The 19,013-nt window shown below is 39.8% G+C and overlaps 1 protein-coding gene across 4 annotated transcripts in view; it reads right to left on the bottom strand.

Moving 5' to 3' along the window:
• Positions 1-19,013, bottom strand: part of POLD3 (polymerase (DNA-directed), delta 3, accessory subunit) — a 53,062-nt gene that overhangs the window by 10,996 nt on the left and 23,053 nt on the right. For 3 of the 4 annotated variants that reach the window (XM_012725731.1, XM_004683202.2, XM_012725730.1), the window contains 5 exons: positions 17,526-17,691; positions 15,003-15,109; positions 9,137-9,246; positions 7,686-7,764; positions 2,566-3,782 (listed from right to left, as the gene is read on the bottom strand). In XM_012725731.1, coding sequence (XP_012581185.1) covers positions 3,580-3,782; positions 7,686-7,764; positions 9,137-9,246; positions 15,003-15,109; positions 17,526-17,691 — 665 coding nt within the window. In that variant the 3' untranslated portion in view covers positions 2,566-3,579. Of the gene's footprint in view, positions 1-2,565; positions 3,783-7,685; positions 7,765-9,136; positions 9,247-15,002; positions 15,110-17,525; positions 17,692-19,013 lie in introns of those variants that run through there. The other variant, XM_012725732.1, reaches the window with a different exon arrangement.

Here is a 19,013-nt window from a genome sequence, read left to right as displayed (position 1 = left end):
AAAAAAAAAAAAAAAAAAAAAAAAAAAAGAGGGGAAGAAACCAAAGGGAAACAAGGAATCTGGCAAGAAAAAAGAGGTGAGTGAGTGGGAGCCAGACAATATTTAGGGTCTAAATAGGAGAATTCTGGAGTTAAGGTGGGTTTGGATCAGAAGGCTTACCAAGTTTGTCTGGCTCAAGAGTCTGGGTGGCAATCTGTGGGTGGCCCACACTCAAGAACACACACAAACTGGACACAGATACAAGTGGTGAGAAGTGTCATGTGGCAGGGAGTGGCGAGCGTCAGCCCTAAATGCAGTCATTTGGGTACAATGTGCCCTTCAGTGAGGGCATGGTGACAGCATGGGCTAATTTACTGAGCCGCCAGAGCAATAACTCAGAAAGCAATACTGCAGCCCCAGAATGTTTCATGGTGGTAAAAAGCTGCATTACAGCATACTGAGATCCCGGAACCAATGAAAGAAGACAAGTTTACCAAAACGAGTCTTGACACAGAGTGCGTTTCTGGCAAATACATTATTATGCACTCATTCTACTCATGTCCTGGAGAAAACTATTTAGTTTCCTTATATGGCCCTTCTCTTCAGCTCTCTCCTGTGTAATGAGAAACAAAGATAGAAAAGGAATAGAACTGTTCTTCCCGTCCCCCACCCCCTCAGCTTTGCTTCAGGAGGTGACTGGAGGCTCCTGTCACTGAGGTCAGAGAAGAACTATCAGCTTTTGAAATCACTTTTTAAAAACCTGAAATCATGCTGCTGGAGAAATCCGAGTAGATGGGGAAAGACAAGGGAAATACTGCAGTTGTCTCTGAGGCTGCCAGAATTCAGTGCCCTTGTTTTTAACCATGACATTTTTCTTTAATGCCATTAGAACATTAGCTTGAATACACCAGACTAAGATATAGCATGGTGTACAAAGCCAGGCTGTCAGCTGTCACTCTTCAAGTTGAGAATTTACTCTTATAAGTGGCCCTCAGACTTCAAATAAAACCCAGGACCCCAGGTTCATTTCTCAGTATCTTCCTCTCAAGTCTCAAATTCTGTTCCCTGGCCAAAGCCACACTCTACCTGGAAAAACTTTTCCTCCTTGCGTGGTAAAACCCTATTCCTTTTCTCCAAGTTTTCCTCCACACCCGCCCTCCTTACTTGTTGCTGTACTCATTTGATGCTATAATGTGACTTCACTAGCTTGTCTTGTTCACTGACCCTCAGGACAAATTCTAGGATTCGATTGGACATGCAGTAGATATACAACAAAGGTTGACTAGAACTTTGACTAGAATAACTACAAACAGAGCCATCTATGGAGATTATCTACTTTCTCTAAAGCCCTTCATAAAACAGGCCAGTCTTTCCCTCTGAATCACTACACCCAGAAGGACAACTTTGAAAGACATGTGGGCTATGTCCTTAACCTTTCAGGAAGCAGGTGCCGGACTATCATGTGACTTCAGGGAGGAAGCCATTTTCGGAACACCCCCCTCCCCCCGCCACCATGCTGTTGTCAAACGATCTACACTGCTACAGCCTTCAGCCGTGACCACCATGGTAACTTGTTTTAGCTGTTTTGATAAAGAACCCAAGGCTTAGAAATCTGCCCAAGGTCTCATGAATAGCAAGTGATGAAGTCAAACGAATACAATGTGTAAGGTCAGAACTAGCTCCTTGAAATGAAAACTGAGGCTGGAGGAAAGTGAGATGTTCCGGTGAGGAGACAATGAAGGTACAAATGACTTGTCTGAGCTGAAGGGCGTGCAGTCGGACGGTGTAAACGGAAAGCCAGCCTTGTTCTTGGCCAGAGTTTAGATAACTGTACACACTGCTGCCATCCTGTCAAATAACGGACTGATCAGGCACTCAGCTGAAGCACTGTTTTAAAACAACTTCTCAGATTTATTGAACTCCTGTGGATAACATGGTCGAGTTTTATATAAAATTTAGTCTTGCAGACAGCTCTGAGTAGAGGCATTATATTGGGCAAAGTGATCACAGGATTTGTATTATCCTTTCAAAGATGAAAATAAAATCAACACATTTCCCCAATTCAAAATTTGGTTTTATTACAGATTCCAGCACCATAATTTAAAAGACTGGATTGCTGTTTCTCTTTAATTTAGGAAAATGACAAGAGGCAATGAAAAAACAACCATTTAAAAGAGATCCCACTCCAGAAGTTTTTGGTAAAGGTTAACATCCAGGATTTCTATCCTCCTACAGTCTGAAGAGAAAGGGGCTTGGGTTATATCCATCTTTACTAGCTTGCTGCGCAAAGCCTCTGCCAAGACCTGGAGACATTTCCCAAACCTCAGGGTCCCTGGCTAGAGAGTCCTGGGTGATGGATACTAAAACACCTCCTATTCAAGGTCAGTCACAGTCCTCCCCAACGGCAGGCAGGCAGCCGACTGCATCGCTTGCGACATATGCTAGGCGAAGGAGCAAGCCAGACGTCCCGGCCTGTCAGTCATGAGTCACCAGGACTTGAGCCTGAGTTCCCGTCGCCAGAGCTCACTGTCCCGCTTAAGGAAGTCACATAAAAGTCATCATTGGAATAGTTGATTTTCCACAAGTAACAAATGAAAATGTTTTATTTATGGTTAAATCTGCCAACAGCTCAATCTCTCCATCTCTTCTGGGAAGCAAATTCAAGAGTTAACAATACAGAGGAACAGCATCTGGGTGTAAATGAAATGTGTGCTTTCTCTTATTAGCTTCTTGGAAAACTATTTCTTTGCATTCGGTCTTCTTGAGAGATTTTACCTTACCACTATACACTGTATGTAGGAAGGGATTTTTCTTTGTAGCCTTTATTTCATTGCAAGGGTTTATTCTATGTACTGAGAGCGGGGGCAAAGACAAAAGGCAGCACAAAGCACCCCTGTGTCAGCGACTAGTCCTCTAATATCACAGTGCTGACTCGAAGTAATTCTGGGAGACTTGAATACATCATTGCATTTCTATTTGTGCTCTGCCTCAGGCTTTTCCCTAACCACTAATTTTGAGTGAAGGTCTACAGAGCTTTTGTGAAAGTAGCAGAATGCAAATAATATGCTGGTCTGTAGCCAGTTGTCAGTGTACTTTCTAACGGAGAAAAGAGGATTACAGGGAGATTTGTTTCAGCCATTAGTCCAACCAAGACTTAGAAGACTTACAGAGAACCGCTTCACATAGAAGCATGGTAGTGTTGGGAGGGGAATTACAGGGGGAGCGGTAAACACCCACACAGGTCTGCAGAATACCAGGGAACAAGAAGAGGGGCTTTCTGTACTGTGATTGGTGGCGTGAGGTGTTGTGGATTAGCCACAAAACCGCATCAGTGATAATTTGGAAACCTGTTCCAATTTCTGGTGTGAATTCCTTTCCTGGACAGGTCAAAGATTGTGCTTAAAGATCTCATCAGAAGGTAACAACTTTTTAAAACATTCTTCTGGTTAGAAACCAGAAGCAATATAAACCTAACAAGATGGAAGAACAGGCTTTTGATACAGGCGAGGTGAGGTGTTGGATGAACTTACACAGTAAGCGAGACTATTTCTTGGTCTTTTCCTTGACCACTCCACACTCTGTTCTAACAGGGAAGGACGTTCACTTCTTCTGGAAGAAGCCAGTAATGGACACTTGTCTGTTGGCTTTGCCCAGAGCAGCAGTCCCTTTTCTGGCACCTTTTCGTTCCTCTCTGGCTTCCTTTTTCAGAGTAACGGCAGGGGGCCTGTGTGTGGAGGATGTCTTCATCTTAAATTCTTCTTCACTGTCTGTGCAGGATTCACTCTCGTAGACTTTTTCAGTTACTGGTAGAATAAGGAAAAATGGGACACAGGAGGGTTGAGGCATTTAGGACAGAAGGCCTCTTGATCACCCCAATTCCTTCCAACTCTGATGAAAAAAGGTATGCTCGCCGCCTACTTAAGTGCTCTTCCCCTGAGATCAGATCCAGGACTAGGAAGTGTGTATCTTCAGTTCATACAGCCTCAAGATGGCGCTCAGTCACACTCACGTTCCCCTGCCACTGGTGTACCCCCCACCTTTAAAGGGCCCTGAGCAGTTGAGGGCCTGGGCCCTGTGCTATAGTAGCTAGCTAGCTTCCTAAAGCTCTTCATCTCACACCTCAACCTCTGCTTTGATTTCTTCAGTCTTACCTCCCTGACAGACAGTACCTGCTCACTTTCACTGCTGGTTTTCCTGGTCTTGATCTCTGTTCTACTTACATGCCCATCCTGCTGAGCCAGGCTCACTGCCCTGAATCCTCCTGGCTGGCTCTCGCTAACCTGATGTCACCCACTCCTAGCGTGACCCAAGGACACAGAATTGGGTTAGTTTCTCATTTGTTCAGTTCTTATTTCAGAATTACTGTTAACCCAAGAATGAGTAGTTGTGTACATCAGGAAGGAAACTGTCCCAAGCAAATTCTGTCAGGCGACAATCTTGTTTCTTGTTTCATCACTGCCTTTCCTGAAAACTAAATTACTGTTCTCTCCTATCAACCAAAGGCATAGTTCACCTCTTCTCTTGAACCCTCCCCAATGAAAATTGTGAAAAGAGTTATACCAGTGAGTAGTCATTAAAAGGAAACACTAAAAGGCAATGATGTCACAGAGCTGATGACAATCCATTCACTATTACAACAATCATACACCAACCACAACAGCACAATGCCACCTTTCCATGACTCCGGAGAGCTGCAGTGGCTGAATGACCAATGTCATCTTTCTCAGCATTCCTGATTACAACAATGGAGAACAATAAAGGAAAACATCTTTGCTGAACTGAGTAACCAAGTATATGCAATAATGCTAAAATAACTGAAATGAAAGGTATTTTTTCCATTAAATAGCAATTATTGATCATTTCTAATAAAATATTAGTATAATTGTTATATATATATATATATATATATATATATATATGTATCTCTTTGTAATTACATATATCCATATCTTTATACTTAACTTGCTACTAACAACAATCTTAAACTTTCCAGGTGGAATACTGGGAGGAATGTGGCTGGGCTCTATTCCCAGAGTTTCAGATTGATGTATGTTCCTAACGCTTCCCAGGCAACGTGCTGATGCTGCTGTCTGGAGACCGCCCTTGAGGATCACCCTTCCCCTCTCCTGGAAAAGGAGCTAACACTGCCTCACGGAACGGATGGCCGCACCTGGCCGCCTCTGCCGAGGACCTGCAATGCTATCTTTCCTCTCACAGTGGGCCAAGCTGGAAGTCAACTGGCTCCTGCCAGAGGAATAGTCCTTCACCTTTTCCAACTAGTCCCATTAAAATGGGATGATTAATTGGGCTCTCCCTAAGAGTTTCTAGGACTTCCCATTACTTTCAAGGCTCTAAAGTTCACTTTGTTGACTCCTGATAATTCAGAGGCTAAAAAACCTGACATACTATGTGCTCTCAAAGACCTGACAACTCAACTGTGCTCCAAAGACCAGTGGTGATGATCAGCTCTTCCATGAATTATTAGAAATGCAGCACCTCAGAACTTACTTCAGGCCTACAGAATCGGCTATTTGAATTTTAGCAAGATATTCAAGTAATGCATATAAGCCAGCAAAGTTTAAGAAATGTCCACAGATACTCAGGGAATTACTGATTAGTTCAGCAATTATGATCCACCTCCCATCTTGTACTTGAAAAAGCATTATATAGTTGGATCAGTGGCATAAAACTGAGCTCAGTTTTATTTACTCAGTATCTCCAATTAGAGAAGTATAAAGAGCCGCGACAGATGAGTCTTTCCAGCTAGTCAGAAGACTTGTTCTTTCATAAGGCATAATCTGTATTCTAATGGTAGCAGGTCTAGAATATTAAACTAACGTCAACTAGCTAATTATTTAAATTACTTACTAATGAAACCATTGGTTTTCTCATTGTGAGTTTTGTTTAGTGCTTGAAAAACAAGTCAGAGCAGTACCAACAATTTTTTAAGCAGACACTTGAATTACCTGAAGAGTTAAAAGAAGCGTTTCTGTATTCACGGCTGTAGTTATGTAGTTACCTCAAACTAGAGGACAACAGAAATTTCAACTTAAAATATAGGACTTTTATTTTTAGCTGGACAACATACCACTTTTCTAGGTTACCATAAAAAGGCCCAGTTTGCATGGGTAAAATCAGAATTCTTTTCCATTCAACTGTTTTGCTCTTAGAAATACAGCTTGTCCAAACTTCTCACAGGCCCAGTTTCCCAGTCGTTGCAGTAAACTTACATGTTAGCAGCTTTTTAAACTGACAGACCCACTCTGGTCCAGCACAGGACAGGGTAAGCATCCTGTGCGGGTACATTTGGAACAGTCTGAGCAGAAAGAAGAAAGCAGCACTCCTTTGTTGGGAATAGGAGCCAAGATTCATTAGTTTGCATTTGGACTGAAAACCTTAAAAAAGTACGATGAGAGCAGTTTGCATTGTTGTATCCAAGGTTCTTAATAGTCCATCTGGAGACAAAAGTACAGAAATGTCCATATCCCATACCTGGCCAAGACTTGAAAACCGTACTATGAACAAAGTACAGGTAAGTAGCCAAAAATTTCCAATGTACTCTCACAAAGATATATCTGACATTATTCCTTTGGGATAGAGGAGGAAAAAACTGGCACTCCTATTTTTTTCATCTTAAATTTAAAGGTAAGGAATTCAACAGCAAATACATGTATCACCACTGACAGTCAAACCAAGAGGCTTGAAAATGCATTATTAGAAGACTCAAAACAAGAAACACAAAGCCCAGAATTCACAGGTTTATAAAAAATCCGGCACTGAGAAGACTGAATTTTTCCACGTAAGGAAATTTATTCCCCAATCACATGCTACCATTAAAAGGCAGACCGTTAGAGGTGGGAAGTGGAGAATGACGAACGCAGCATAAGCTGATGAGATGCCTTCACCAGTTTAACCACCACACTACCAAGGAAGAGTTCATTCTTCAGAATCCCTTTATAAGACTAAAAATCAAAGGGAAACAATACTTCTCTAGGAGAGTTGAGGTGTGGCAAGTGCCACAGGGAAGAAAAAATGATTCTGAGCTATCCAACCAATACAAGGTTTAAGAGCTTAAACCCACAACTCTGCAAACACCAAAACATAGTCCTAGGATCTGAGCATCTGATTGGGCCCAAGCGATAAACCCTAAAGCCTCACAAAATTCTAGTTCAATTAGGCAGACGACAGAGCAAGCTAAATCATGGCTAAAAAGTCAGTCAACAGCACAAAGGTTGAATTCTAATTTCCCTCCAGGCCCCCATAAACAGCACATGTTTTTACCTAACATGGCTTAAAAGTAGGAACTGAGTCATCTGGAAAAGACATACCCCTCTGAAGAGCAAATAGGACAAATGACAGACTCCTGCCTTTTCCTAATCATAGAAGCTTCTTTTCCACTGTTTAGCTGTATCTTCACATACCGGCAAAATGAACATTACCTCCATTCCATGACCCCGAAATCCCTAACTGAAGGTGACATGAGTTTTATCCAAGATCTTAACGCTTATTCTCACAGCGCCTGGCTCCAGTGAGAACCCAGTGCCCTGACTTTAGCCTCCACTCAGACTGTGGGCGACAGACAAGCAGCACAGCGTCACCCATGGAGAATGGCGCACAGAAACATCTGGGGCACACTGCTTTATGGGGTTACGGTGTCTCTCCATACACCATCCCTAACTCTGAATTTAGAGCCAAACTTTTCTTACCTATGCAGCCGTCCTCATCCACAAAGGTTTTGGATTTCAGCACCCTCTTTCGTTTTCTTTTATTTTCCCCACTCGAGCTCTGAAAGATCAGAGGATACAATGGTTAAGCTGATAAGTGTAGCTACGGGGACAATAACAAACTATTTAATCTACAACCACTACCCTCCAAGATTCCATAATAGCACTTTGAACAAGGAACTCTATACATTTCCATCTAGGGATCTGATCCCACTACACAGACAAGTTATGTTCCTGTGTGTGTATTTCACTGTGTATAAAAAGCAGCATGTTGAGCAAAGAGGTGTGTTCGGGGCCCTCCCTGGTGGTGCAACGGGTTAGGACATAGCACTGCAAGCAAGCCACAGCCGCTTCAGTGAGAGTTCCAGCCCTGGAGGTGACCCACATGGTGCAGCAGACCTCTCCTGACCCGTCCGCTGCTCCCCTCAGCAGTGTACTTCGTAGATCTGCCTGTTCTGCTCCCTACTCTGTCTCTGGTGAAGCCTCTCACTGCCCCTGCACCTCTGGCCTGTACCCCTGAATAAATAAATCTTTCAAAAGTGTGTTCAGTCACATATTTTCGCTGGGTGGTACAGGCCATGGTTAAAAAGATCAATAGCATATGGACCTTAGTGGGGGGGAGAAACAAGGAAAACAGACCATCATGATCCACTGCATTAAAGGCTTTAAAAGGAGGGCCCAAGCAGGGATGGGGGAGCCCTCAGGGAAGGTGCCTACACCAGCCTGGAAGTTGCCTTGGCACAGGACCTGCTGTAGATACTCTTTTAGCCTAGCTCTTCAACATTATAACCATCTAGTGACAAATAGTATTATAATGAATACCAATTTTCATTTTATCTCTATTAGTCTTTCATCATATTTTTTCTTCAGCAAGTGAGAAAATTAGTGGAAAATTTAAAGGAAAAGCTTTAAAAAGGCGGGGTGGGGAACTAATCAGCCTCTCAATTCTACATTATCTATGTTAATAGAAGTAAATAAGATGCAGTTGGAGATTGTTCAAAATTACATTTTCCTATCTGTTGCCAACTTTTCAGAGTGAACCCTTTTCCAGAACAGCTCTGAAGAGAACAAACATGTATACATAGTTTATTCTACCTGTCTCTCACACTTTACTCTGCTGCAGGTGGACCTTACTCTACACAATTCCATCAGGAGCCAGACAGCACGGCAGCCCTGATGCTGGAAGGCATGAAGAACAAACAAAGCTGCTCCCAAGATCGACCTCTGTAATCTCCCCTGAGAATCTGCCCTACCAGTGAAATCTCATTTCCAGTGAGAAGAGCAGTGCCCACAGGAGAGCAGAATGAGACAAGAGCCATCTACTGGCCCTGGAGAAGTATACTAAAGCGAGCGTTTGAACTGATTTAGCACAGCAGTTTTAGGTATATGGGAGCGAGGAGACATGGGAGGGGACCATGGCAGTAAAGCTGTACCGTGACTGGAGGAGGCTCTGTCTCAGTCTTCTGCACTGGTTCAGGTGGTGGAGAAGCAGGAGGTGGGGATGGCGACTCTGTTTCATAAGCCCCAGGAGAGTCTGGCATGACTGCAATAAGAAGCAAGCTTAGATTAAGAACTACAGCACTTTATCTGTTATAACATTGTCTCCACTAGCTCTCTAAATGTCCAAGCCAGGCAAAGGACACTTTGTAGACATTAATTCATGACAATTAAGAACACTGCAGTTGTAACTTTACATAGTTATATATACAAATATACCCACACACTTGCATGTATATCTCTTTAATATGAATATCTTATTAATTTACAAAGAAGAGTCAAGAATCATTAGATTTAGGTATACCTTAGAGATCATCTTAAATTTATTTTACAGATAAATGGGGTTATGAGGTTATTACATAAAGAATCTACCGATCATCTATATTTCTTATATTGTTTCACTTTATCTTCACAACAAGTGCGAGAGACATATTCCTCCATTAGAATTGAGAAAAAGGAGGCTCCGAGAGGTTAACTGACTTGGTGAGGTCACAGAATTTGCTGCTGAGGCAGGAGGTTTTCAACTCAAGTCAGCCTGATTCCTTAGCTTTACTCTCTTAACTGCCCCATGTTGCTTATCACTCAGGACCACTAATTTTCTCTTCAGACACAGTTAGGTGGATATAATCCTCAAATTACAACAAATGTTCTATGCCAGTTTTTGTGACTATGATCTGAGGATTATTTGCAATCACCTGATACATTTATTAGACTGAAATGTTCTAGCTGCTAAGAGCACACATTTGGGTGGTGGGGTGGGTAACATCATCTTTGAAATGGGAACACCTACAGTGCTAATCTTGCCTAATACATTGCACAGGAACTATATTTTTTTGTGACTGCCCTACTGACAGGCCTATTTTGCTACACTGAGATTTATAGAAAAGAACATTTTTAGGAAAGAAATTATTACTATGGAAGTGGTTATCATCTGAGAGCACCACTAGAAAGACAGAGCATCATTTCTGAAGAATTCCAGAAATAGTGGTCTTAGTATAGGTCCCATGAGAGGGGAAGTGAAAATCCTCAACTGACCTATTGCGTAATCCTCACAAGGAAAATGCTGGTCAAGGGACTGAGTGCTGCTTAGCCTCACCTGCTCCCTGAACCTCCTGGCTGTATTCAAATTCTTAGCACACGTCTTGGATCTGAAATTCTCTCAACTGATTAGTTCAGTGTTAAAAATTATGACAGTGGAGAGTTCAAGGCCAAATGACCTAAAGAGGTGAAGCAGAACAAGAGCCAGAGGAACACAATAAAACAATAAATTAGACACTTCAAGAATAAAGTGGGCCCCCAACTTTGCAAGTTTTAGGAAACGAGACAAAAACATAAAAGGAAAGTGGTCCAGCTATTAACCCAGCTCTGGGAGGTGAAAACATGATGGGAGTGTGAGCAAGAGAAAAGTCAAACCACAGAACCAAGCACCCATTTTTCTGAAGATTTGGCTAGTAAGAGAGCTATGTCACGATGTGGTACAGTGGTAGGAGGAAAGTTTATACAGCGAGGAAGCCAAAGAAAAGGACTTTTGAGTACTCCCAGCAATAAATTTAGATGTGCTTATTCTATTTCCAGTTCTGTAACCACTTGACTTAACCAAAGAAAACACTTAATCCCAGGGGCACCTTCTGAGACCCCTTTTCCCTCACTATAAGGGACAGTTTGTTTACCTTGATTCCCCCTCCAGACTCTGAGCTCCAGAGAAGCAGAGACACCACAATTTCCCTGGTACTGAACACAGAGTACTTTTGGAAGTAAAATAATCATTTGTAAACTACATTTGGGGTGAAGGGCTTCTAGGTCAAGGAAGATCCAGAATATATACATATCCTTCCCTTCAAAAGAAACATAATAAAGGAGTGAAATGCTGTAGCCCTCAAACCCCCATTAAAAGAAGAGAACAGAAGAGAATCCAAAAGCTTTTGATGAATAAGTAACTTCAACAAATCCATGGAAGATGGATGGTAGATGGGAACAAGCTGATCAGGAACCATCAGTCAGATGAGTCACATAGAAGTTACTATTGTTATAAAACTTGTATCTTATTTGGTTTTTGAAACTACATACATTATTAGTTTGTTTGAAACTTGTTAATTTTAAGAAAGAATGGGGAAGAAAATTCAAATTCTGGGCTTCATAAACATTAATCACTCATTCTCATAATAACCCCATAAAATCACTATTACTATACTTTATACATCTGAGGTTCAAACAGCTTTAAAATAAAAAAGTTGCTCACATACATATGCTAGACTCTATGTCTTAGTGTTTATTACTAAGCCAAGCATACTCCCTCAATATACCTTAAAGATATATCACACAAAAAATGTGTGATACGCTGGTACATTTTAAATATATTTGTAATGAATTTCAGTTCTTCAGATGAAAGATATGAAGTGGTGAGACATAAGTTATCCCAGGTTGCAACCTTTATTGGGGCAGAATAAGAACTGTGTAAAACTAATTTCAGGGATCCAACAATATAGCTACTGTTTATCAGAGACTTTTCTGGCAGAGATGAGTAATCAGAATTCCTGGAAATCATTCACAGCTTCCTAAGAAATTTTTTTAAAAAACACTAATATACATACAATTTGCGAGAGCTGAAAATGTTAGCAAAGACTTCAATGTATTGGTTGAAACTTACTTCTCCCTCACAATGCAGATATTACTTATTGTTATTTCTGGATCTGGCCGTTTCTTAATTTACAGAGAGTACAGTACACAGAACTGCTTACGGTGACAGCCATGGAGAAAGAAAGGAACCTCTCAGTAGAGTTAAAAGATAGGAAGTTGAAGGGAATTTTCTGAAATAAGTACTTGCAAATGAGGGCATTTACTACTGCTACACACTTACCAAATATCGCAACAGGAAAAATTGGGGTAATAAAAAAACCTATGTGTCTGTCCTGGCACTTCTGACACTTGAGACTATTAAAAGCCTATAGTTTGTGATTACACTCCCATTTTAGAGTTGAAGAAACAAGGAATTAGAGAAGTTAGGTATAATTAGCTAACGTCACACACAGTAGGAGGTAGAGGTATGACTGAAACTCAGGTCTGCCTTGTTTCCAAAGCCCCTACCATTTCCTCCATTCCTGCTGCTCATCTGCAGACTTATGGCTAAATTACACTGTATGAACAGCACATATTCAGCATAACAGAAATAAAACAATAGAGACTATGTAAAGGTTTAAAATAAAACCGCACTGGCGTTGAGACAAAAAGAAATTCAGGAATAAAATGGCAAAGGTTCATAAATTTAGTCAGATGCCAAAATTTATCTTTGCCAGAGGGAAAATTCTGAGCGTCTCTGCTCTATGTCATCTGTTATTATAGGCTGTCCACCTCTATCACATTTCTTCTAGTTTCCAAATGAAATAACTCCTATTTCTAATCATCCATGAGTATTAGTTTTGTGGGTTAAGGATCAAGCTACAGAGAAGACTTCAGAAGCAAGTAATGAGTGTTCAATCAAACACAGAAATTCCTCAACTTAGATTCTCTATTCTTGGTGAAGGAGTCAGCTCTAAATTTACCTTTTCAACACACCAGGCAGATGGCTTCAAAAACATTCCAAAATCTTCCCCAAAATGGAAGTAAGGGAGAGTATTTCAATTAGCACATATTCCTATTTTCCCCTTGTGTCTCCATGTCTTTCACTCTTAAATGGTCAGAACATTCCTTGATGGTTCTTGTCTCTTATATCCAGTTGGGAATCTTTCTTTTCATAGCCTTGGTCAAAGCATTTTGGCAACTGACAGACAGCAACTGTCCCTCAGGGATGCTCACAATGCCATGTTCCTATCCTGAGATGATTCTAAGAAGTCATTAAAAACTACTGCTCTGATGGGCACTGTACCTTTCACTGGAAAGCAGAGTCACAAACTCTTCCACATGAATGCAAGTGGTAGGACATATGCCCACGGAGAGAGTCAAAGATGCACCTCTGTCATGTGAATGACTTCTTTCTGTCTGTTCATTCCTTTTGCATTACTGTCAGCTGTGTATACAATTTGTTTTTGCACTCTCTTATACAGTAAAACTAATACTCCTTTTCTGGAGAACCTGTTACCATGTTCAGTTATTCTTACAGCTATTTCTTTAAGTGTAGAGTCTAACAAGTTTAGTTGTGTCCTTCGTTTTTCATCTCATACCTTTATGTAATGAATTCTGGACTAGAGTCTCTCTCCCATCCCGTTACCTAAGGCTTTATAAACATTATAGCATTAATTTGTGGAGAACAGATTGCAGCAACTCAAGTCATTTACCACTGGTACTCGAAATAGGCTCTACAGGGAGAAGTCTCATGGCACATCAGTCTAACCCACATGGTCTTACTCTTCTCTTTCTGTACATGCTCACTTAAGACAAACGTTTAGGAAGAGATGTCGGGTCTCAGATTATTTGATATTCTTTTAAAAGGCACATTACTGGGCCCTCCCTGGTGGCACAGTGGGTTAAAGCACAGCACTAAGAAGCTTAAGCCACTTCCGCATGAGTTCGATGCCCGCCCGCCCCGGAGGAGATCCACATGGCGTGGCAGATTTCCTGACCCACCCGCTGATCCCCTCAGCAGTGTACTTCGTCGATCTGCCTGTTCTGCACCCCACTCTGTCTCTGGTGAAGCATCTCTGGCCTGTACCCCAGTTCTGTATGAATAAAAATAAATAAATCTTTAAAAATAAATAAATAAAAGGCACATTACTTTCCCAGGTGAGACTCTTCTGCTTATTCAATTTGCTTATCTTACATTAGCGCCCAAAACCTAAAACTCGACGGGTCCATGGAGTCATTTCCTTTCAATAATGACATTTTAGAGTCTACATTTCAGCACAGCCTTATTTGTGTGGTATGGGACACCACCAACACTCTTGATGCCTACAATATTACCCATTTTAAAAGATTCACATGAAAGTAGTGAAAGGAATTTTAATTTTTCACAAAGTAAAAGGTCTTTGCTAATATGTAGTTCACCCAAAGGCATCTGAACAAAATGGGTCCACTTCTATGTGGATTTTGCTATAAACATGATATTGCTAAATATAATATAGTAATATCAATTTTTTCTTTAGCTTACTTATTGTAAGACTACAAGACACAAGATAAGTAACATACAAAATTGAGTTATCGTTAAAGTTTTGATCAACAATAGGCTATTAGCAGGTAAGTTTTAGGGGAATCAAAAGTGCAAATTTTGGACTAAGGGCAATCGGTACCCGAGTCCCTGCATATCTCAAGGATCAACTGTATATAATAAAAATACTTAATTCTTCCCTTTGTGTTACTTTGGCAAATGGTTTTGGCAAAAAGACTAAAAGCAGATTTTAAACAGAAATAGGGCCTATATGTTTCTCAACATTAGGAAGACTACCTTCGTTGTGACCCACAATAATCATATTTTTAGCTTCTTGACTATCATAGTAAGAATGCAACTCTGCTAGGGATCAAATGTTTGTGCTCCCTCAAAATAGTATACTGAAGTCCTGATATGAACAGTATTTGAGGTGGGGTCTTTAGGAGGTAATTAAGTTATGAACATTAAACTCTCATGAATGAGATTAGTGTTGTTGTAAGACACAGGTGAGAAATGATCCCTGTTGCCACTGTAAGGATAAGGCAAAAAATACAGCTCTCACCCAGAATTGAATCAAGTAATGGCCTGGATTTTGGATTTCTCACCATCAGAACTATGAAAAATACATTCTTATTGTTCAATCCACCCAGTCTACAGTTATTTTGTCCGCGTAGCCCAAACTGCCTAAGACAATAACACTAGTCAAAATTAACAGCAATGCTTACCTTCATCTTCACTGCTATCAGATTCAGGAAGTTTGATTCTTCTTCTCTTTTTCTTTATATTTTCAGTTTCTTTTGTCTCATTATCAGATAGATCCACTTGCTTCCCCCTGTTGCCAATCAGGAATCATTTCAGCATGTTATACAAAATAAAAAAATATAAATATTCAGACACTACTATGGGTTTTGCTTTATGTCTCATGGTTTTAATTCCAGAGGCTAGAAAGGTAAGTTTATAAATGAACAAAGAATTTTTTCTAAGGACATTCTGCTAATTGATCACCACTAGGTCACTTCAAAGGGAATAAAAAATTTCTCCAACCCTCTGTAGACTACAGGAAGCTCATACCATTTTATCAAGAATTTTTCCAAATTCCTTCTTACTTCCCCATATCAGCCTTCTAATCATTCAGCTCTATCTATACACAAGGCTCTTTGTCAAACACTGAGGGATGATCAAGAAAAGATCAAAATCAAGAAAATATTGTTCTCAAGAAGCTCTGAAGAGAACAGGAGAAAAGAAACATCCCTCGACAAAAAGAAAACAAATTTATAGAACATGAATCTTAATTGAACCTTTAAAAACTAAGTAGACCTTCATCAGCTAGATAAGAGAGACATAATTTAAAGAGCAAGAACATTATGAGCAAAAGCAAAAACATGATTCTAATGACATAATAAAAACTTAGTCTCCACCTTGACATTATCTAGCTCTTCTGGATATTCCATCACACTATTCAATCAACAAATAACTGAACAAGGACTTACTATATGTTTGCGACACAAATACGTAAAAGACATTTTATCTTCAAGTACCTTATTTTTATGTAGACTTAAATATCAATTTGTTTTTCTAGCTTAAACTAAGAAAAGATAAACACAAATAGAAGGAAATAAAAGAACAGAAATCAGTGAAACATAAAAAGAGAAATTATCAAAGCTAAAATCTGTCATTTCTTGGAAGATTAGTAAAATTAATAAACTCATTATAAGGCTGATTAAAAAGCAAGACAAAAGTATGTGTTAAACAATATAAAGAATGAAGGAATCTACATTGAGAACAGATTCTACAGATACAAAAAGAATAAGGCTACATTATGAAATTTATGTCAATAAACTCAACAAGTGATATGAAAAATATTTCTTTATCAACATAAAAACAAAAATGGCCCAAGTGCAAAAAAGTATGTATGCCTCTATTTAAAGAAATCATATTCATAAAAAAGGAAACCTTCCCAGAAAAGAGAACCTTGGGTCCAGACACATTGAATTTTGTCAAACTTTTACGAAACAAATAATACTGTTCAAAAAAAAAAAATTTTAAATCATTTTAAAGAGAGAGAAATATAATCCTTACACAAAGTCAGAGAACGAGAGAAGGAAACTCCTCTCCTAACTAATTTTATGAAGTTAGCACAATTTTAATATCGAAACCTGATAGAGTTGATCTATAGCTTTCATAAATGCAGAGGCAAAAATTCTTTATAATATTAACTAATAGAATCCATCTATATATATAAAAAAAGTAATACATTACAAGCAGGTTTGTCCCAAACATGCAAGATTAGTTTAACATTTGAAAACCAATCAATATAATTCATCACAATTACAGAAAGTACTGTATGATCATCATCTCAATAAATGCAGCAAAAGCATCTGCCAACATTCAACACCCATTTGTAATAAAACCCCTCAGTAAACTACAAACAGAAAAAAGCTGCATCTGGTAAAGGGCCCCTACTAAAAACATATTTAGTGGTAAAATACTGAATGTTCTCTTGGCAATCACCATCAACAGCAAATGCTGTACTTATGGCTCAGGACATTTTAAGGAATCCACTTTACAGGTTCCTAGGAGGTGAAGTCCTCTGAGCAGTCTTGACCTTCCAAAACGTCAGCATTTTGTTGATGTTTTCTACTAGAGTAGCCCCAAATTTGCCACAAAAGTCAAGTATTTCTGGGCCTATCAGTGCTGACAGTGTCCTTTAGAATTTCTTTCAACAGAGTAATTCCTACCAACTATGAGGTAGTGTCTCAAATTCCTGGATCCATTTTTAACAGCTTGTGTGCTTTTTATTTTCTTTTCTAATTACATTTTACCACTTGAAAAATAAACTCATTGATATAAAAAGAAAACAAAGAACTTTTTCTCCTAAATTGACTGGAAACAGTAACCCTTCATTTGGCAAACTGAAGTGGAAAACAGACACATAATTAAGTACACTTATATCACTCATGTCCACAAATTTAAAACGAAGTAAAGGGAAAAAAGACAATCAATTTAGATAATTAAGACCCAAAAAGGGGACTCTTAAGCTCAAAGACATCTAACCTGGCTGATTCCACAGTTCTACTTCACCCGCTAAGTTTTTGCACTTCTCGCTTCATTTGGACAGATATAGTTATATCCCAAAGGTATTAAGTAGGATTTGGTACTCAGATGAAAACCTCTGTCAATAAGCCCAAACAGACCTTCTCAACCCCAGCAGAGACACTCTTCCCCAACAAACGACAAAATTTTCCTACCTTTTTTTTTCCTTCTGCTGCGTCTTAACAGGCTCTGCTTTTTTGCTGGATTTCTTTAGGCCTCCAGGAGCTGCCAGCTTTGGTTCAGTAACAGACACTGGAGGTAGCTCCACTATTTTTTCTTCTTTCACTGCTTGTTCTGAATCCAAACTGACTTTAAGTTTATCTACAAATAAAATACAGCAGATGATATGCAACCCCACCATGCAATATTTCTCTATCATTCCTTTGACAATCTACTAAGTGCCAGGTAATATGTTAGGAGCAAGGGCTAGGAGCACGGTCCCTGTCATAACAGCAGGCTAGTTAGAGAATATTTCTTTCCAAATATCACTTTAGCTGTTTTTATGTCTGCCTCCTGTTAATCCTTCATGATATCACAGCCTTCATGCTGAATGATGCTAACACTGAACTCAGAAAAAAGTGAACATAACTTTATGACATATCATCATCCTCATTTGAACAAATTAAGAGTCACGGGGATTAAAAGGTATTTATTTCTCAAGAATATACAACTTAACATATGGTTATGCATATTCCCTTAATGATATAATTAAAAAGATTTTTTAGAATCAGAAAAGTTTGGTTCAACCCCACCAAAAAAAAAAAAAAAAAAAAAAAAAAAAACTCTGGGCAAGTTTTTTCTTTTCTTTTCTTTTTAAGATTTATTTAGTTGTGCATACAGAACTGGGGTAACAGGCCAGAGGTGCAGGAGCAGTGAGAGGATTCACCAGAGACAGAGTGGGGAGCAGAACAGGCAGATCGACGAAGTACACTGCTGAGGGGAGCAGCGGGCGGGTCAGGAGAGGTCTGCCACACCACGCAGATCACCTCTGGGGCACGGATTGGACATGCACTGAAGCAGCTGCGGCAAGCCTACAGGGCTGTGTCCTACCCTACTATGCTACCAGGGAAGGCCCAAGCACATCATTTTACATTCACTCTGCTAATCTGAAGGTTTAGTTTCACTACACCTTTGGCAACACTTGTTACCATGCAGCATTAAATTTCAATAGTTCAAGTCCTCACAATCAATCTGTTCATCCAATTCTCAAACCTTATTTCTACGATTATTTTACATAATCGTCTTATGTGACAAATACAATAATTAATATTTTTAAACATTCATCCCTAAAAAAATATCAACTTGGGGCCCTCTCTAGTGGCGCTGCAGGTTAAAATCAGCACTGCAAAGCTGTCTATATGAGTTTCAAGCTCCGGCTGGCCTGGAGATGACCCATATGGTACAGCAGACCTCTCCTGTCTCCCCTCAGCGGTGTACTTTGTCAATCTGCCTATTTTGCCCCCTGCTCTGCCTCTGGTGAATCCTCTCACTGTTCCTGCATCTCTGACCTGCACCACAGTTCTGTATGCATAAATTAAAAAAAAATAAGCCAGTCAAAATACATCATCAAACTTAAAAAGAAAAATCAATTCTGTAAGCTTTTCTATGAATAGGTCAATATTTAATTCATTTATTTGGGTATT

Source organism: Condylura cristata, unplaced genomic scaffold (genome assembly GCF_000260355.1).
Source record: "Condylura cristata isolate star-nosed mole 26May11 unplaced genomic scaffold, ConCri1.0 scaffold00015, whole genome shotgun sequence".
Classification (NCBI taxonomy): Eukaryota; Metazoa; Chordata; class Mammalia; order Eulipotyphla; family Talpidae; genus Condylura; species Condylura cristata.
The sequence above is the reverse complement of the archived record's forward strand: the minus strand, read 5'-3'. Positions and strand labels throughout refer to the sequence as shown.